Source organism: Eumetopias jubatus, unplaced genomic scaffold, assembly GCF_037043125.1.
Source record: "Eumetopias jubatus isolate StellerSeaLion01/CBP00866 unplaced genomic scaffold, mEumJub1_p1.0 scaffold_7, whole genome shotgun sequence".
Taxonomy (NCBI): domain Eukaryota; kingdom Metazoa; phylum Chordata; class Mammalia; order Carnivora; family Otariidae; genus Eumetopias; species Eumetopias jubatus.
In genome coordinates, this window is record NW_028274813.1 from 3,583,479 (window position 1) to 3,602,702 (window position 19,224).

The 19,224-nt window shown below is 57.1% G+C and overlaps 2 protein-coding genes across 3 annotated transcripts in view; one reads left to right on the plus strand and one right to left on the minus strand.

Annotated features, from left to right (window-relative positions):
• Positions 1 to 2,456: 2,456 nt before the first annotated feature.
• On the plus strand, positions 2,457 to 6,674 carry LOC148163848 (uncharacterized). Its single transcript, XM_088024986.1, has 3 exons — positions 2,457 to 2,567; positions 3,271 to 3,321; positions 5,951 to 6,674. The coding sequence occupies exons 1-3, from the start codon at positions 2,457 to 2,459 to the stop codon at positions 6,482 to 6,484; spliced, it is 696 nt and encodes a 231-aa protein (XP_087881112.1). The 3' UTR covers positions 6,485 to 6,674.
• A 1,939-nt stretch (positions 6,675 to 8,613) lies between these two features.
• DYNC1H1 (dynein cytoplasmic 1 heavy chain 1) overlaps positions 8,614 to 19,224 on the minus strand; it is a 69,455-nt gene continuing 58,844 nt past the window's right edge. The window contains exons 57-78 of one of the 2 annotated variants that reach the window (XM_028099764.2): positions 18,357 to 18,510; positions 17,766 to 17,912; positions 17,520 to 17,670; positions 17,110 to 17,363; positions 16,891 to 17,025; positions 16,707 to 16,801; positions 16,365 to 16,539; positions 16,129 to 16,201; positions 15,291 to 15,451; positions 14,947 to 15,058; positions 14,784 to 14,844; positions 14,569 to 14,692; positions 14,311 to 14,424; positions 13,311 to 13,481; positions 12,900 to 13,117; positions 12,698 to 12,801; positions 10,930 to 11,141; positions 10,474 to 10,627; positions 9,777 to 9,919; positions 9,442 to 9,610; positions 9,099 to 9,226; positions 8,614 to 8,966 (exon numbers count right to left, since the gene is read on the minus strand). In XM_028099764.2, the coding sequence (XP_027955565.1) occupies positions 8,838 to 8,966; positions 9,099 to 9,226; positions 9,442 to 9,610; positions 9,777 to 9,919; positions 10,474 to 10,627; positions 10,930 to 11,141; positions 12,698 to 12,801; positions 12,900 to 13,117; positions 13,311 to 13,481; positions 14,311 to 14,424; positions 14,569 to 14,692; positions 14,784 to 14,844; positions 14,947 to 15,058; positions 15,291 to 15,451; positions 16,129 to 16,201; positions 16,365 to 16,539; positions 16,707 to 16,801; positions 16,891 to 17,025; positions 17,110 to 17,363; positions 17,520 to 17,670; positions 17,766 to 17,912; positions 18,357 to 18,510 (3,184 nt within the window). In that variant the 3' untranslated portion in view covers positions 8,614 to 8,837. Of the gene's footprint in view, positions 8,967 to 9,098; positions 9,227 to 9,441; positions 9,611 to 9,776; positions 9,920 to 10,473; positions 10,628 to 10,929; positions 11,142 to 12,697; positions 12,802 to 12,899; positions 13,118 to 13,310; positions 13,482 to 14,310; positions 14,425 to 14,568; positions 14,693 to 14,783; positions 14,845 to 14,946; positions 15,059 to 15,290; positions 15,452 to 16,128; positions 16,205 to 16,364; positions 16,540 to 16,706; positions 16,802 to 16,890; positions 17,026 to 17,109; positions 17,364 to 17,519; positions 17,671 to 17,765; positions 17,913 to 18,356; positions 18,511 to 19,224 lie in introns of both variants that reach the window. The other variant, XM_028099753.2, reaches the window with a different exon arrangement.

Consider the following 19,224-nt stretch of genomic DNA (forward strand, 5'->3'; position numbering starts at 1 on the left):
TGATTTTGGCTCAGGTCATGATCTCAGGGTCACGGGATCCCATGCTCAGCGGGGAGTCTGCTTCTCCCTCTGACCCTCTTCCCTCTCGTGCTGTCTCTCATTCTCTCTTTCTCAAATAAATAAATAAAATCTTTAAAAAAAAAAAGTATTTAAGGGGCTCCTGGGTGGCTCAGATGGTTAAGCATCTGCCTTCGGCTCAGGTCATGATCGCAGGGTCCTGGGATCGAGCCCCGCATCGGGCTCCCTGCTCACGGGGAGCCTGCTTCTCCCTCTCCCTCTGCAGCTCCCCCTGCTCATGCACTCCTTCTCTCTCTCTCTGTGTGTCAAATAAATAAATAAAAGAAATAATAAAATAAAAAAAGAAAAGAAACCTTTAACCTGTGCCAACCACCTGCTCTAGAAAATGTGGGGTTGGCCCTGGCCCTGACCCGGGCCCATACGTCCGGCAGGGAAAGTGAGGAGAATATAGGGGTCAGATTCCTCTCCTTGTTATAATTTCACTTTTGGGGGACTTTTATCTGAACTTGGCCTAGAGAGATTACTAAGAAACTCACAGGATGTATTCCTTTGGAGATCAAAATTAAGTTGGTTTGGACATGTCATGGAGCATAGGAGCCGGCCGAACAAGTTCCAGCCGAAAGTGGAACAAAATAATGTAGTATATATTTATTAATATTTTATTTTTTAAACTACTCTCTACACCCAGCACGGTGCTTGAACACACAACCCCGAGATCAAGAGTCTCACGCCCTACTGGCCGAGCCAGCCAGGAGCCCCCCCCACAAATCATATATTTATTATAACTCAAGTATAAAATAGATGTGAGTCCACCCTGATACAAGTGAATGATTGGCTAAATCAGTAAATAGGGAGAAAAGTCTCCCAGGCCGAGGGATTGCCGAACACGCTCCCTGTCCGGGCGCTCAGTGTAAACCTCCCCCCTTGAGTGTGGGCCGCACCGCAAGACGGCTTCCAAGGAGGAGCGGGTGGGCCGGGCAGGGAAAAGGTCACCTGTGACCCTTCACGGCGATCCCCTTGTGTTGAGAAGGGCACGTCCCCTGTGTGGGCGTGCTCCCCAAATCCATCGCCCTAGTGTGTTCATAAGAAAATCATCAGACCAATCCCGATGGTCCTCAGGACTGTCAAGGTCAGTGAAAGCCGGGAAAGCCTGGGAAACTGTTATAGCCCAGAGGAGCCTGAGCAGACTTGGCAGCTACATGGAAGGTGGGGTCTTGGATAGGATCCTGGGGCAGAAAAAGACCCTTGGTGAAAACTAATGAAATCTGAATGAAGTCAATACTGAAAAAAATGTTTTGGTTTTTGCTGGGAACCTTTCTAGCCTTTAAAATGCTGATGTGTATTGTGCTTTGGGGTCTGGTTTATACCCTTTCGTATTTCTCTGCCCTTTGCCTGGAACCGGTGTTCCACGGAGCCCAGTTTGGGAAAGCGGGGTTGACAGCAGTGGGGAGGTGGGCAGTGTTTATGACTGACGTCTCCCCTCGGGGCCTGGCGCATTCCTTCCCACAAGGATTCTTGAGGAAAGCAGGTGACATGAAAGTCCACAGAGGTAGGTTCACGGTCTCACGTTCTGGGTGTTTTTGTTTTGTTTTTTAAGAGTGGATGGTCTCTCTCCTTTGGGTGCATATTTTTTTTGGGGGGGAAGGGGTGCATATTTTAAATTTTTTTTTTTTTTAAAGATTCTATTTAGTTATTTGACAGCGAGAGACACAACGAGAGAGGGAACACAAGCAGGGGGAGTGGGAGAGGGGGAAGCAGGCTTCCCGTGGAGCAGGGAGCCCGATGCGGGGCTCGATCCCAGGACCCTGGGACCATGACCCGAGCCGAAGGCAGACGCTTAACCAACTGAGCCGCCCAGGCGCCCTGCATGTTGCTTTTTTTTTTTTAAACCTCATACTTGGTGGGGGGGGCGGGGAAGCCTCCTGTGTTTCTGTCCCTTTGGGGGAGTGAGTCAGTCCCCATCCTGGGCTCACATGCTTCATCTGTTAGAATAAAGGGAGAGGACACTTGAGCTGGGTGGGTGGGTTCCAGTCTGGAACTTTCAGGCTCAATGAATGTGTGACCTTCCCACTGAGCTGGTGTACGACGGAGCTTCTGGATGTACAGGGCTTTTCCCACGCTGACGTAATGCTCGCGGGCTGGACTCCCACGCTGCCCGGGGGGGTAACGAAAACATTTTTTGAGAACCCCGGAGATTGGTGTAGGTGAGGTAGAACCCGCAAGACAAGCCTGGGGCACGTAGCTCTGACTTGGACAAACGCATCCCGCGGGCCGGTGGCCAGCCAGCTCCCAGAGACGCCCTCCCCCCCCCGCCCCCCGCCCCCCGCCCTGGGGGGCTGCCCCTCCCCCACCCCAGCCACCCACGACCTGTGCTTTGTCCCCGTGAACTTGATGTTTTTCAGTGAAGTGAAAAGTTCATCATACCCGGCCCCCCAGCCATGGCAGGCCTGAGGCACGGCCGACCCGCCTGCATCCGGGCAGCGTTCAGCTCTGCCAGCGCCGGGGCTGGCTTCCGGAAGAGGCAGAGAACCACACTCCATTGCTTCAAGGTGCTCCCCCCGGGCCGCCCCTTGCCCTCCTGGTGGCGCCGGGGCGGGCAGGGCAGGGAGACCCTGAGAGTCCCAGACCAGGCATCCTGGCTCTGGGCCCGCACCCCTCCCTGGAAATAGTAATCTCAGTAGTTCTTGGCAAAATCTTTATGGGGCTTTCTTCCCGTCAAGTAGACATGTTCAAATTCCTGTCTTTTGATCAAGAAAAAAGAGCTGCTTTCCCCCAGCAGCCTGGGATTGGTGGGGAGGGTTCTAGGACATCTGATACCAGCTCCGGGTTCTTGGAGGGCCCCCTAGCAAGGCCTGGCCGTTGTCTGGCCTCAGCCGCTGTAAAGGAAGGGGTTAGGATGGATGATCTAGGATCTTCCGTGATCTTCTGGCTTTGGGTTTAGAACGAGTGCAGGGTTCCCCATCCCCGATGTGAAGGGGATCACATCCAGCTGCCAAATCTGCCTCCTTGCCGCATTCCTGGTTCTACTTTTCCTAATCATGGTGGCCAGGTTTGCATTTTAGTCCCTCAAACCAAGGAGGTGCTTCTTGCCCACCCCCAAGGGCTGCCATCCTCTGAGGGTCCCGCTGCGTGGCGGGAACTGCTAGAGTGGGTTCCCTCGGTCCCTGGCCTTTGGACACGGAGCGGCTGTCTGCCTGCCTGCCTTTCTAGAAAGGATTATTTAGCCTTTTTTTTTTTTTTTAACTTTCCCAGGCCAATCACAAAAAGAACCACATGGACTTAATTGAAGGTATCTGGAGAGAGGTACGTGACAAAATGAACCAGCCACCACTCTCCTCCTTTAGGGGTGGCGGATTCATCCCCGAATCCAAGTCCCCAGAACCAGCCAGGGGCCAACCTTGGAAGCAGGGCCTTTCCAAGGAGAGTGGTTTGGGGCCTGCTGTCTTTGCTCTTTTCTGCGGGGAAAGACTGGAGTTACTGTATTTTAGAAGAGGCTTCACTTTGATATTTAAATTGATTTTTCCTCTTTCAGAAAACATTTTTTTAAAGATTTTATTTGGGAGAGAGAGAGAAAGCACGCGCTGGGGAAGTGGGAGAGGGAGAAGCAGACTCCCCGCTGAGCTGGGAGCCCAATGAGGGGCACGATCCCTGGACCCTGGGACCATGACCTGAACCCAAGGCAGCCACTTAACCGACTGAGCCACCCAGGCGCCTCTCAGATTTTTAATTTTTATGTATTTATTTATTTATTTTAAACATTTTTTAAAAAAGATTTTATTTATTTATTTGAGAGAGAGAGTGCACGAGAGGGGGGAGGGTCAGAGGGAGAAGCAGACTCCCCGCTGAGCAGGGAGCCCGACACGGGACTCGATCCCGGGACTCCGGGATCATGACCTGAGCCGAAGGCAGTCGCTTAACCGACTGAGCCACCCAGGCGCCCCGCAGATTTTTTTAAATAAGAAAAAGACTCAAAGTTGTTTGCCTGGAAGACTGACAAGACCATAAGTTTGCAATCATTTAATCTCAAAATTAATTTATTATTTTTTAAAGAATCCATTTTATTTTTTAAAAAGACTTACTCATTTTTAGAGAGAGAGTGTGTGTGCGCGCGCACACAAGCGGGTGGGGGGGCAGGGAGAGAGTCTCAAGCAGACTCCCCGCTGAGCACAGAGCTCGCATGAGGCTCGATCTCACGACCCTGAGATCATGATCTGAGCTGAAATCAAGAGTCAGATGCTCACCTAACTGAGCCTCCCAGGCGCCCCAAAAGATTTTATTTTTAAGTCATCTCTACACCCAGTGTGGGGCTTGAACTCCCGACCCCAAGATCAAGAGCCTAGGCTCCCCACAGTGAGCTGGCCAGTGGCTCCTCAACATTAACTGCAGTCCAAATTGAAATCAAGAACCCGGGTGTAGTTAACACCTGGTCTCGCGGAGTTTTGAGACCCTGGGTAAGGTTCTAACCCCAACCATTGTGGCGGGTGAACGCCTGTCCTGCCGGGCCTCTCTCGGTCTACAAAGACTGACACTTGGTTTATTTGCAGGGTGAGCCCCTTGCCCTCCCCTACACGCACCCCTAGTCTGGGCCTCGAGGCCTCGTGGGGCTGCTGACTGCTGTGCAGTGGGGTCACACGGTCCTGGCTCCGTGAATTCCAACAATTCTGCCGGTTTCTGAATCTGAAATATTAGAGTTGCCTTCAGATTATGGTGTGAAACTATTTTTCATTTTTACCTTTTTTTGGGGGGCCATACGTAACTGTGTTGTCTGCCCACGGAAGGAATGAGCACCCCCGGCAGGTTTTCACTGCCCACGTGAGGTGCGCTGGGCTCCCTGCACTGGCTCAGCCCTGGGCCCTTTCGGCCTGTGGCTGTATGAGGCGTGAAGCCCGGTCATCCCTGCCCGCTGGGGCCCCCACATCCCTGGAGGCCAACCCGACAGGTTCCCGGTCTTCTCGGGGCCCTTAGCGAATCTGGGAGGAGGTCTGAACCTGGGACTGGAAGTTGGTGGGGTGCAGCTCCCCGCAGTTAGCACAGGAAGGGACAGCGGTCGTTTGCGGGGACTCAGACGTCCCTGGAGACCTTTGCTGCCAGAGCCGCTCAGTCAAGAGCACCAACGCAGGAAGGGGAAAAGCTGAAGTAAGAGCTAGGAAATCCGGGTACAAGGTCAGGGGCGAGGGGCCACGGGACTCGAGGTCCAGAAAGCTCCACGGGCCCCTCGGCCAGTGGTCACAGAGGTAAGAGGCTGCCGTGGAGGATGGGCTGTACCACCTGCGCCTGGTGCTCAGACAAGGGGCACAGCCCACGGGCACCTTTGAAAACCGTGAACCCTGCACCTAAAAGCTCAGTTCAGCCTCTGCGGGCCGCTGGGGCAGCTGTGTGTGGGGGTGGCGTGCAGTGAGGGGCACGTTTGTGCACAGCCGGTCAGGGAGGGGTGGGGCGAGCCAGGAGCCGGATGTTGGGAGGAAGTGAGCTCAGCCTCCGCAGTGGTGGGCCGGGCGGTGTGGACCCAGCTCTGGGACGAGGGCTTTAAGTGATGGGACCCAGATTGGGCCCCCAGTGATGGCAGACCCTTGGGCTTTTTGGTTGTGAGGGGGTATTTGTCTAATGCATTTTAAAAAATATTTATTTATTGGGGGGTTAGGGTTAGGGAGGTTAGGGAAGGGAGAGGGAGACAAGCCGACTCTGCTCTGAGTGCGGAGCCCGTCGCGGGGCTCGATCCCATGACCCTGAGATCACAACTGGAACTGAAACCACGAGTGGGGCGCTCAACTGACTGTGCCCCCAGATGCCACCTGTCTGAGGCATTTGCAAGGCAGGTCCGCGGAGTTTGCCAACATCAGTGATGGAAGAAGTAATTTGCTCGTGTGAGGAGTGTGTTGTACTTTATCCTGGTAGAAATTGCTAACTGGCTCAGGAATGGTTTTGCGCTCAGTTTTTAGATCCTTTCGATGGCGATTCAGAAGATCCCCCCGGTTGTCCAGTCTCCAGCTTCAGCGACTGTTCTCCTCCGGGTGCCGCCAACGGTACTGTGCCTTCCCACGCCCTCAGGTGCGGGAGTCCGGGAGAAGTTGGCTTAGAAGACCCTCTGTCATCAAAAGCCCCAGACCCCCTCCTGAAAGCTGCCAGCTGGGGCCCCACATCCCCAGAGGCCAGCGACGTGGATATGCAGCCCGCCGAGGCCAGCAGCCCTGAGGCCCGAGGGCGGGCAGCCAGGCGCTCTGGGTCGCCGGAGGACTGGAGGATGACGGAGGACCGGTGGCCCAGGGCAGCCGGCCCCGTCGTCCCGGCCGCGGGGCCCCCGGAGCCTGGCAGACACGCGCAGGGCCGAGCCAGAGCGGCACGGCCGCCCGCCAGACTCGGGAGTGAGAAGGACAAGGGCCCCAAGCTCACCCTCTCCAAGAGGAAACTGGAACTTTTACTTGCAGAGCCTGAGAAAAACAAGAGAAAGAAGCAGTATGTGGCCTAGACCAAGGTGAGCAGTTAGCTCAGGAGGGGGCGCTAACGCCCCGAGAGGAGCCCCTTGGCCAAAGCTAACGCTGATGGACTTGGTTCCATGAAACACTTGCCCTTTTCGGGTCTTAAATAATGAACACCTGGGGGCCCACCAGCATTACTTAAAAATGGGTTTCCGGGCGCCTGGGTGGCTCAGGTGGTTAAGCGACTGCCTTCGGCTCAGGTCATGATCCTGGGGTCCCGGGATCGAGTCCCGCATCGGGCTCCCTGCTCGGCGGGGAGTCTGCTTCTCCCTCTGACCCTCCCCCCTCTCATGTGCTCTCTCTCTCTCTCAAGTAAATAAATAAAATCTAAAAAAAGAAAAAAGGGGTTTCCAGCTGAGGAAAGGTCCTGTGTGGCTCTCATGGAGCCCACCTCCCCTGAATCCGAGAATTTACTTTTACTGAATATTTATGTTTCCATAGAATTAGTGTTTTTTTTTTTTTAAATCTTGACTCCTGGTGCCCATTGTTGTCCACCCTACCTGGATGTTTGCTCTGGGGGTGGGAGTGGGGTAGCGGGGCAGCGGGGGGCGGCGGGGGGGGGGGCGTGTCCGATTCTCGGTGAATTGCTCTGTCCCCCGCCCCCGCATCTTGAGAAGCCACCCTGCACGATGTCCCTATTTCCATTCCTCTGTCACTGTCCGTACAAGGTGAGGATTTTCTGAGGAGTTGGTTTTGGCTCTGTTGACAGGATCATGGTCTTGATGTGCTGATAGTTAAAAACAATGGGGTGGTGGTGGTGGCTCTTACCCTTTTCCCAGTTGCCGGGGGTTTGCTCACTGGGCCTTTTGCTCCCTAGCAGGCATGAACTGAGCACAAGTCTGGTGCCAGCGCTGGGTGACCGCTGCCCCCTCGCCCCACGACCGCGCTGTTCCCAAGTGCCAATAAAGGGGAAGCCTGCCGGAGGACAAGAGCTGCTCCTTCCTCCTGGTGGGCGGGGCGCGGGGGTGGGGTGGGGAGCGGGCCCGGGTGCCGGTGTTCTCTTCACGCCCTGGGGGCCCCCTGGCCCGTCTGCTGGCTCTGCCCACTGAGGATGAGGACGACTATGGCCACTGTCCGGCCTGCCCCCACAACAGCATGGTGAATGGGTGGCCCCAGAGGTGGGGGGTCCCTTAGGCCCCATGGGCTGAGCTTCATGTGGGGGCGAGGCTCCCTGGAGCCAGGCACTGATTCACGTGGGGCTTTAGGAGGTAGCAAGTAGGTGACTCAGGCGTGCCTGTGGGGTGGACGTGGAAGCCCTTGACCGGGGGAGCTTCCCTCCCAGACCTGGGGGGGGCGGCCTGCCCCCACCCCCCTGGCAAGGTGCTGGATGTCCAGTAGCTGCAGCGGCTTCTGCTCACTCCCCCGTTCAGGAACCTGCTCTGCATTCTCCCCCCTCCCCCATGGCATCCTTCCTCCTGTGCTCGGGAACCCTCACCTGTACTTGGGCACGGCAAGCAGGCGGGACAGATGCCCATGGCGGCCTTCTGTGGGTTCTCCTCCTCCTCCTTCCTCAGGCCTGGTCCCAGCTCTCAGAGCCTACAGCCCCATTTAGGAATCTCGCTGCAGAAAAGCTAAGAATCCTTATTGGCTCTGAGAAAAACATTTAGATTACTGACAGAACATTCCAGAACTGCGTGCGGAGGCGGCGGACTCTGGCTCCCAGGCCTTGGGGACGTTTGGAACCTCGTGGCTCCTCAGAAGTGGTTGGGGTGTGGGCAGGGGCGGGGGCTTAAGCCCCCCCCCCCAGGCCTAGATCATCACTTGGCTGGGGGGCGGGGCGCAGCTGCAGGAAGAACGGGTTTTCACCACGGGGTCTATGCTAAGGCCGGGCCGGCGGCTGATTAACCACAGGGGCTGCTGCCACAAGGCAAAGACCAGACACCTGTTTTCTCAGGGAGACCACACGCATCACGTCGAGTGTGAACAGCCGGCGGTCAGCAGCTGCCACCCTGGGATGTGGGGGACATGGGACGGGCGGCCACCGGGGCCAGGCCCTCCGCGCAAAGGTGCACGCGCTGCCCGGTCAGGGCCCGGGGCTCGTTTCCGTGGGGGTAGCGCCCCCGGGCCCAGAGTTTCGGCGCCGGGAGGGGAGCGGAGACAGAAGAGGCAGGAGGCCGGGTCGTGCTTAGTGTTTTATTCCCCGAACACGCTGTGCTACGGACGCTCCTGAGGCACCTCGCGGAGTCCTTCCAGCTTTCACCACCCCGGCCGGCAGCCTGCCTTCCGCTTCCTCCGACCGCACACCGACAACTCTGACAAGTCCGCTTCTTCCCACCAGTTGAACGATGAAGAGACATTAAATAGAGTTACGACTAGAGACAGGGGAGTCAGGGGAGTCGAGCTTCACTCCGTGCAGAGGACGGCGACGCCGCGCTCGTAGAAGCTGCGCGGGTCCTCCTTGGTGGCGATCTCGAAGTCGACCGTGAAGATGAGGTCTGCCCGGGTGAAGTTCAGGTAGACGGGCAAGGTCACCTAGAGGAGAGGACAGGGGCTCGCCGCTGGCTCAGGCAGAGACGGACAGTGGCCCTGGCGCCAGGCTGCACGCAGGGAAGGGGGCGGGCCCACGGCACCCGCCGACCCCAGACGGCGGAAGGGGCCACTTACCACGTTAGCCTTTCTCTCGGCGTTGGTCTGCTTGACCCAGCGCAGCTGCGTCAGAGGAAGAACCGTGGAGATGGCGTGGGACAGCGATAGCTTGTTGTTACTGCACGTGGCCCCCTGAAGCTTCAGCCCTGCCGGAAGAAGTCAGGCCCCGTCACTAGTGGCAACGGCTGTGCGACTGTGCCGCAGTGCACGGCTCTGGCGTGCTGCCACCCGTCACCTCAGACACACCTGACCGGGAGTGCCGCTGGAAGGGCCACCAGGACCACCCGTGAGAAGGCCCGGGTGCAGGGACCGGGAGCCTTAGGGAGCAGCCCAGACAGAGTGGCTGAGGACCCTAACTCACCCGTGACCCCAAAGCTGCAGGCATCGAGAGTGGCGCTCTGGGAGGTGGTGACGTTGACTTCCAGGCAGAGCTCCTCCAGGGACCAGCTGTTGGCCTGGGCCACATACTGCCTGGTGGCGGTGATGTACGCCTCGGGGACAAACAGGCCGCCCAGACACACGTGGATGTTCTGTGGGAAGCAGCGCCCCCCCCGCCACGGTGAGGAGCGAGCACCACCCCTTCTCTTGGGTCATGCTGGGGTCTGGGCTAGTCCCCTGAGCTCCCGGGTGCTGCCCCTCCCCTGCCCAGACAGCTGCGACCCCTCCTCCAGGCTCCCGAGGAGCGGCCTACACCACCTTCAGCTCCTTAGCACCACCGGCCGCAGCCGCCTGGGAGATGTTCTGTAGCTGCTTGACCCTCTCGCTGAAGTCGGACACCCACTGGATGACGGTCATGCCCGCGGGCACGGTGTAGTGGGACCAGCTCCGAGGCAAGATGCCTGCAAGCAAGGTGACCCCAGGCAGCGTCAGTTCTGACCACTCCCAGGCGCACACGGGTCAGTGTGCGGCGCTCGCGGCTTCTCTGCTCCGCCCGCCTCCCTCCCTGACCACACCTCGCAGGTCCCGGATGGGCCGCCTCCAGCTCTGCATCTGCTCCGTCCAGCGTAACTGGGGGCGGGGTGGGATGTCTGGAGGACCACACTCACCCCCAAAGGAACGCCTCAGCGGCTAACTCCCCTCACACAACAGCTGTGCCTCACCCCAATTCAGGCTCTTGGGGTGGATCGGAGGCCCCTGGGGGCTCTCTCTACTTTTAGACTCAAGCACCCCCCTTTTTAATGTGCTGCCCGCTCCCCTAAAAATTGTAAAGATTTAATAAACGTTCAGGGAATCGGCAAATAAAACTTCTCGGGCCCTTCTGGGCCCGGTCCCCGGGGAAGGGCCCACGGCTGCTCTCAGAGGGACGTGGGCGCAGAAGGGATGGGCTGACCCCGCAGAGCAGCGGCCACGTGCCCCCCGCGCAGTAAGGGGGCGCACATGGGAGGGCCAGTACCTTTCACCAGCTCATTTATAAGGGTACGCAGGTAGTTGGTCTGTTTCTTCTTCCCTTCACACACTTGGACGACATCTGCCAGGTCCTGGCGAACGTCCTGAAGTAACTTAGCTCCCATCTTCACTTCTCTCTCAAAGAACCTGAACAGAGGATCCTACGATCGTCCAAGAGACGAGAAGGCCCGAGTCAAGAGGAGGCTTTAGAAAGAGCCCCTCCTCCAGCGGGACCTCACAGCCCCCCGGCCTGAGGCTCCCGGCTTTCTCCCGCGCTCGCTCTGGGAACCCTGCCCGAAGAGGAGGAATGGTGGCTGCCGCCGCTTCCTTGGAGACCCCCCCGCCCCCCGCGAGGGGCCTGCCCTCGTGCCGGAGCCCGGGCACAGACGCCCGCCGGCTGGGACTGCCCCGAGCCCGCCAGGACCGTGCACACCCGGGGGCCGCCCGGCCTGCTCCCGGCCACCTTGATGTTCTCCACCGTCCGCTTGAGGTGGCTCAGCGTGTGTGGGATGAGATGCAGCCAGTTGGACGCGGTGGTGTGCAGGGTCCGCATCCAGGCGGGGCGCCCATCCGACGTGGAGTCGGCCCTGGCCTTCTTCTCGGCCTCGGCGTAGGCCAGGTCGTCCTCGTCCTCCAGCAGCTGCATCTTCAGCATCTTGCTGATCATGTCCCCGCCTGCAGCCAAGCCCACCAGCAGCGCGGGGAGGGGCGGGGCAGGAGGGCAGAGGAGAGAGGACGTGAGTGTACAGGCCACGTAATGTGGCACTTGCATGGTTCCACGGGGTGGGGGTGGGGGTGGGGGCGGGACGTGTTTCTGCGGCACAGCAAACACCAGGCCAGAGAGTGAGGTGGCAAATACAGAGGAAGACCATGACCCGATGGGGGCGGCTGGGACTGAGCCAGCAGCCTGCGCGCAGAGACGAGCGCGAGGCTGCCCGGAGACTCCACACTCCCGCGCCTGTGCGGCGGTTATCGGGCTGGGCTCTGGGGTGGGCCAGGCTCCCGCCAGGGAGACCACGGCGCTGTTAACTCCCTGGGTCCTGGGCCAGCCCACCGCTCTGCCTCAAACACCGACCCCTGCCTTGTGCAAGCCTGACCTCATCCTGGCCCTCGCCCGGTCCGGGAGTGCTGGAGGTCCAGTCCCCGAGCAGCACTGGAGGCTGGACCGGCGAGGACAGGCCCGTGTTGTCTCAAATGTCAGGGCCTCCCGAGGCGGGGCAGCCATCAGCCCAGGCCTTCACGGATGCTCTAAGAGGGGAGGGGGGCGTGACGTCTGGGGGCTCATCGGTATCGAGCGGCCCGATGCAGGCAGCTAGCTGCTATTAGAACAGAGCGAGGGACAAATCCTACACACCATTCCCCTGTCGTGGGGGCCAACTTGGGGTCACAGCAGGTGCCACCACTGTTAAGACGCTACAGGATCTCAGTACAGGCTTTTGTACAAGAGCGCGCTCCCGCCCAGCCCCGGACCCGCCGGAGCCTGCCCTGCATCTAGACCTCAAACACAACGGCCGGTAGCCCAGCCTCTTGTTTTGGTGGCCTAGGGGACGATGGCCACCTCACAGAGGGGGCTGGTCTGGCATGCGGTCCAGGTTGTCCTCAGAGAGCAAGCGCCGTAACCAGGGCTTCTCATGCAGAGCTGAAGGGAGGGCCTGAAGGGAACTGTCCTATCAAGCAGCTGCGTGATTTTGGGCGAATCTGGCTCCCATAACGAAGAGCCTGGGTCAGATGAGTGGTGTGCAAGTTCGCGGACGCAGCCGCCACCACGAGCGCCTGTTGGCCCCGGCCTTGGACTCAGGAGGTCTGAGGCCGAATCTGCGTTTATAGGAAGTTCCAAGAAGGCTGATGCCGCTGGGCTGGGGACCACACTCTGAAAACCACTGCATTAGATAGTTCTTGAATAGTCTTAAAAAAAAAAGCATGAGGAAAAACAAAAATTCTAAGAAATATTCTAATAAAAACTAACAGTTTTAAAACCTCATGTAATACCAGGTACCTTTCACTTCTTTAAGGAGAAAGAAATGATATCTGAATGTACGCTGAAAACCGACTTGTAATTTTCAGACCTCAATGACCTGAGCCTAGACTGTGGAAGAGATGCCAACCGGAACCAACTGTTTTCTTTTCCTGACTCCACCCCACCCTGAGGAGAGGCAGAGTCAGGAGCGGAAGAGCCAGCGGGGGGCGGGGGGAGGGGGGGCTCCCAGGGGCTGGGTGCGCGGAGTACCCACCCTGGGTGGTGAGCAGGACTCTTTCGGCGTTGTTGGGCAGGCCCAGCCAGGAGGGCGTCTGGGTGTCGGGGAGCAGCTCCACCCACTGGACAAACTCCTCTCTCCTGGAAAACCAGCACATTTGGAAATGCCATTCTGCCCGACACGGTTAAGTGCCTGGTGTGGCAAAGGTCTAGGTCACGGGAGGCAAGCTCATTCGTACCTGATGCCATCCGGCATCTGAATGTCTTTGTGCCCATCGACCTTGCAGGCCAGCTTAAATTCACTATCAAAACTCTTTGTTGTGAACAGACGCTCCAGGAAAGTGTTGAGCAGACGCTGGTCGAACTCATTGTCCACTCGTCCGCCATAGATGGACTGGGCCATCAAGGTCTTCAGTGCAGACCACGGGATCTTATCTGGCGAGATGTTCTGCCTCCCCTGTGTGAGGAAGGCTGGGTTTTGTGGCGGCAGGTCGGGGGGGGGGGCACTTGCACAGCCTGGCTCTCCATCTTGGGGAGGGGGCAGGTTTCTTTCTTACCCCCACATCAAACAGGACTCACCCCTGTCTGCCACACCCATGAACGCTTCTGAGTGCTCCCCTCCCATCTCTGACACGGCAGCCCGCACTTGCCTTTGCCGTGTCATCCAGCCACGTGTCCACCGTGTCACAGGCCGAGCGCAGGTCAGATTCCCCAAATTCATACTTCTTCGACCAGCCCAGGGGTGCGTATCGTAAGCGTTCTTGGATGATCGCGTGGAACCAGGCCAGCAGGAAGTACAAGCGAGCGCGCTCGTTGGGAGACTGGTGAGGAAAGTTATCAAGGATGGCGTCCCCAGAAAGCAGCACCCTTTCTAGCTAAGACAATAGTGTGACTCCTCTGCCAAAGTTTTATGAAGAGCCTCCAGGGGCGCCCAGGTGGCTCAGTTGGCTAAGCATCTGCCTTCGGCTCGGATGGAGCCCCGCATCAGGCTCCCTGCTTCTCCCTCTGCTCCCCACCCCCTGCTCGTGTGCACACGTGCTCTCTCTCAATAAATAAAATCTTTAAAAAACAAAACAAAACAAAAAAAGCTTTCCACCCTGAACCACGAACATCAGCACTTCTGATGTGGCACATTAAGACCAGTGCTACTGCCAGAAATTAAGTGCCAGTTTTCCTATTAATAAAGATATATTACAACGACACCATGGAGATCAATTATTCAGCCACAAAGAATGAAACAGAAAACAGATTTTCTGAACTTGTCAGCAAAGGTGGATAATGGCACAAAATAAAATTGTACTTAAGGATCCCTCTCTTCCTGCCCATGAGCCTTGGGGGACCATGCTTGGGAGCACGGGACTGCCAGACATCTCCCCAGATACAAATCCGGGCTCTGGCTAGAGAGAGATGCGGGTGGTGTCTGCTGACCTGGGAGCCTGCCTGTCACACCCCTGCAACCAAACACCGTGTGCGTATGTCTTCCAACTATTCTCACAAAGGGAATTTTGGCTACAGTTAAGTAAAATTTCCAGTGCAATTAGCCATTCCGGTGTTTCTGGGAAGGGTGGAGACCTGCTTCTGAATTCAGTGATGGGACTGGGTGTCTTGGACTTGTCCAGATAAAGTGTGCCAGGAGAAAGCAATGTGTACCTTGCATATCCGCGACACAGGGATGCTGCTGAACGTCCTCAGCATGTTGGCCTTCACCCCCGGGGGCGGCTCAAACACGAAGATGCGGCCCGCTCGGAGCAGATTCACGGGCACCTGAGGAGAACAGGGCTCCTGTCACTGCTCTGGTTCGCTGTGTGCTTCAGCTCAACTACACACGCACGCACGCACGCGCACACAGAATTTTAGGACAGAGAGGCCACACGAGCCCTCCCAGCAGCACGCCCACCAGGCGCGCACCTTGGGGTTAATCTCCATGGTCAGAAAGAGCCGAAAGCAGGCGTGCGGCTGCAGGGAGTGCAGCTTCTTCTCCAGCTGCATCAGCCACCCGGGGGCCAGGTGGACGTTCTTCAGCATCACCCACCTGCATGGGCAAAGCGAGAGCCACAGCCACACTTCAGGTTTCTGGTCGGAATTCTTGGGAACTAAGGCGTTCTGAAACAAAACTGGCCTACCTGCCCGACTTCACGGCTGTATTTATTGCTTTATCTGCTTGGTTGAAGCCTTCTGCAGAGCCTGGTGCCAGAAAACTCAGTGTCAGAAGGGCAGGCCTGGACCTCAGGGTCCACCATGATTTCCAAGGGGCTTCAGCCCGTAAAACTGATCAAGCACACTTACCGATTGCAATCGAAGTGATCTGCGTGTTCTGTTCAGCAGCAAGGTCTTCGACGTGCCCACTGGCATCATACCCAGGCACAGAGCACATTAGGACAGGCGTATTAGGCTTGACCTACAGAGGCAGAGGTCGGAACTGAGAGAGCACCCCGTCAGACGGCGTACATCTGTCGCGGGGAGAGCCCCGTGCCAGGCCTCGGGAAGGCTCGCCCTGGCCCTGAGGTGTGGGCGCTGTGGGCCTGACCAGGTTGGGAGTCCGTGGCGGGCACATGGCCTCATGAGGAGACAGTGGCGAGGCACTGGAGTAGGCGAGGCGTACCTGAGCCTGCAGGGGGCTAGAGCCGTACCTCAGTGTCCACAATGTGGGTCAGGTCGAGCGGCTGCTCCATGATGGACATGAAGGACTCGCCGAGGTTTGTGGAAACAAACATGTGGGCCATGGCTAGCAGGCGGTCGGGGCGGAAAGCCTGAATCAAGAGCAGCCGGTGGATGGCCTGCCCGATGGGTGCTGAAAGAAGGCACATGAAGGGTTGGGGGTGGGCACAGCACAGGCTCCAAGCTGCCCCCGCTGGGACTGGTCTCGCTACAAGCCCCTGCTTGACAAATGCTCAGTGTGCAAGACTCAGCTCAAATGACACCTCAGAAATCATGCTGCCGCTCCTGGCCCTCTCCACCCCAAGGAGAACTGCAACCACCTCCTGTCTTCAGTGAACCCTCTGGACACACTCGTGACAGTGCCGACCGCGTGGGCCTCTTCGTGGACACCGTGGCGGTTACCAGTTTTCAATGACTCCACGGACACCCACTCGTCGCAGGCACCTAAAGGTTCTCAGCAGTGTCTAGGGAAGAAGCTAGCAATTGCCAGCCCCACCCCTGCTGAGCTGCAGCCGCGCTGGAGCGCCGCCCCTCCCCACCTGAGCTGGCCAGCACAGGGCCTCGCGGGGCTACTCGCCCAACGAGCCGATCTCTCCCTTGACGCTGGGCCAGGGCCTTCCTATCTAGGCCTCTTTTGGTCTTCAAGCCTGAGTGGAACAGGAATGAGGACCTCAAGTTTAACACGGAGACACTTATTTCAGGAACTGGTGACTTTTTTGGAAGCATCCCTTCACTCAAGCAGCAAAACCCAATTTTACATTTGGGTCCAGAATGAAAACACAGGGGAGGCCCTGGCGCACGCAGGCTTACTGGAGGGGGCTTCTTCACTCCAGAGGTACGGGACCGTCTGCTCCGGGGAACTGCTGTCCAACCAGATGCCAAACTGCTGTGGAGACAAGAGAGAAAGCGTTGCCGTGGAGCAAAGCCCGTTTTTGTAGGCGGAGAAATTGAGATGAATGGATCAGATGGCGGACGTGAGTGCGACACACACAATCCCTCACCGCCAATTTCCTGGGAAGAGGCGGTGAAGTGTTCAGAACACTCACCTCGTCGGCCTGAACCTTTGCAATCAGGTCTTTGAATGCAGGGAGACAGCTCAACCTCACAACCGCCTCGGCCTGCTCCACAGTCAGGCCCTGGATCTTGGGCGTCGAGCCAGCACTCAGGACGATCTCCTTCCCTCTCAAGAAGTGCTGGAATTCGGCATCGTAGGTGGGCTCCCTGGGAAGGGGGTAACGGGTTAGCATGGGTCTCTGATTCACTTCTGCTGTCACTAAAAGAGCAGTAATAGGAAAGATTTTATTGCCTTTCTTTAAGCCCCCATTCCATGCTACCAGGTGAGCCCCATGCTCTGTCGGGGCAAGTGCAGCAGGGCGGGCCGACCTTACCCAATGGTGCCCTTCAGTTTGATTCTGGCCAGCAGCATGGCAAAGGTGATGTGGTCCTGGTGCAGCATGCCCCTGGCCACCCGGTTAAATGCCACCTGGAGACGAGAGTGGGCAACCTTGCTGTCCCCCGACAATGACCTCCCATCTTCCCTCCCCGGAGACAGCCAAGCGCTGGGCACTCTACCTGGAAGAGATCCTTCGTTATAATGGAGAGGCGCTGCGTGTGGTCGGTGATGCCCTTGAGGTTCGGGTTCTCATACAGGACGTTGTGATAAATGTCCAGGAAAAACTGGAGGGAGTACTGGTACAGGAAGTGGATCTAGAAGCGAGTGGGTGACGGCAGTTAGGCAGGAGGGCGCAGAACACGGCGCACCGTCCCACAGCGGGGAGCTCCCACGGTCACCTGCTTCAGGGACTCCATGGTGAAGTAGATGCTGCTGCAGGCGGTGGACAGCGGCAGGTACTGCTGGGACACAGTCTCCACCTCCTGCATGACGATGTCTGTCTCCTCCACCTTCCTCGTCACCTCGGCGGCCTCTCTCTTGAGGTTCTCCAGAGTTGTGATGATGGTGTCGTCGTCCAGGATGCGCCCCTTCACCTCGTTCAGAGCTTGCAGCAGGGACTTCTCCAGCTGACGCAGCCGGAGCTGGAATTCCCCTGAAACGATCGGAACACCCTGAGTGCACCAGTACCTATGCTCTTCCAGAAGGAAAGTTCTCCCGAGTGTCTGAATACACCTGACGTGTTCCAGGCCCTTCCAAGTTCACCCCCAACCTGCTCCAAAACTCCCGAAGCAGAGACCCAGAAACACACCTTGAAGTTTAAGAAGGTCCGAGCGCTTTTCATCCACATCCGGCCTTTCCGCTTTCAGGACTTCATTCAGACACTGGCTCTGTAAACTGCTACGGGTGACCGTGAAGTTGACAAATGTGACCCGGGAACACAAGTCTGGTGGGAACTCCACCTGCCAAAAGGAGTAACAGAACCGTCTGCTTTGTCACCTGAGCTGTGACACCGAGTGCCGCCACAGCCACCTATCTGAGGTGCTTTGTTCCTTACAGTTGGATCTCGGGTGGACAGGAAGATGACAAATGACGGTGATAAGTCTATGTCCTGGTCGCCAAGGGTGATCAGCACTCTCCCCCCCGTTCGCCGAACTTCGCGGTTCAGTACCGGATTCAACACGGGATCGTAGCTCTCTACATCCTATGGATTACACAGCAACTTTAATGGTCAGGGTTCCACAGGATTTATTTTCACCCGAATAATGGTGCATTGACATTGACCTCCTGCTCCAGATAAATACACCTCAGAAACCACCTAGCCACGGAGACCTACACTGTCCAGTACGACGGTAGCCATGAGCCACCTGTGGCCACTTCATTAACAGATTCACTTCCTCAGTCACCCTGGCCACACACCCGTCCACCACACTGGGTAGCACAAATCAGAGAATATTTCCATCAGTGCAGAAAGTTCCAGTGGATCGTGAAGATCGAGACAAAACACTGTTTTGTTGGACTTACTTTTCATAGAACAATCGCAAATCTTTATCTCCTTTGACATCAAACGAGTATGAAGTTCAAAAACTACCACTGTTTGGATCACAGACTTCAGTTTTATATCGCATCAACTGTTTGCTGCACACACCTGCACCAGAAGGGGGTTCCCAAACCTCAGCGCGCTCTCCAGGTTCTTCCGGAAGGCGTCATCCAGGAAGCTGGTGCGCGTGATCTTGCGGTCCTTGTACTCATTCATGATGAATTCTGTGGCCTGGCCAGAGGGGTCGATGATCAGCGGGTACCTGAAGGTGAGGGGACATTAGAGCAAGTTCAGGGAGCCCCGGCAAAGACAATGGGAAGGCTGTCCCCACCATTTCAGCACAGTCTCCAGAGTCTCCCACAAAGACAAATGGGACAAAGGCTTGATGCTAAAAGCCGTCTTTTTGAAGCGCTTCTGAAGGAGCTAACAAAGTCACAGACTCCCTGGAGCAGGCAGAGAGGGTTTAAACCACCAGGGACCCTGACGAATGGCAGACACAACTTCGTCCTTACAAGGAGCCTGGGAGAAGGTACCGTTAGCATGTCTGTTTTACGAATGAGGAAGATGGGGCACTAAGAGGCTACAGCAATGGGTCCAGGATCATGTGGCCAATTAAAAAATGTTTTAAAAACATGTACTGCACATACATGTTTGCACAAAATTCAGAAGCTATGAAAGGGCATCCGGTGGGAAGAACGGCCCCCTTCCCCTATTTCTGGTCACCAGTTTCTGGTGTGTCTACTCGGAGAAGGTCCAGGCGTTTATACACACACATGTGGGCGTGGGTACGTGTGTCTGTGGGCAGTACACCTGCACTCATGTGGGCCTGCCCGCCTTGTTCACTGCCTGCTGGAGCTGCCCTTTGCATGCACACTGCAGGAGTAGCCTGGCTGGCAAAGGCCCCAGCCTCCCACTATGGAGATGCACAGCGCCCGAGGTGCTGTCAGTCTGTTAGTCATGCTCTGTCCTTACATTT

Bases quoted from the DNA above. Each gene is read 5' to 3' on its own strand.
- LOC148163848 (XM_088024986.1), top strand. From the start codon at position 2,457: ATGGCAGGCCTGAGGCACGGCCGACCCGCCTGCATCCGGGCAGCGTTC. The intron at 2,568-3,270 runs GTGCTCCCCCCG...TAACTTTCCCAG, and splicing joins CCACACTCCATTGCTTCAAG to GCCAATCACAAAAAGAACCA. The intron at 3,322-5,950 runs GTACGTGACAAA...TTTTGCGCTCAG, and splicing joins TTGAAGGTATCTGGAGAGAG to TTTTTAGATCCTTTCGATGG.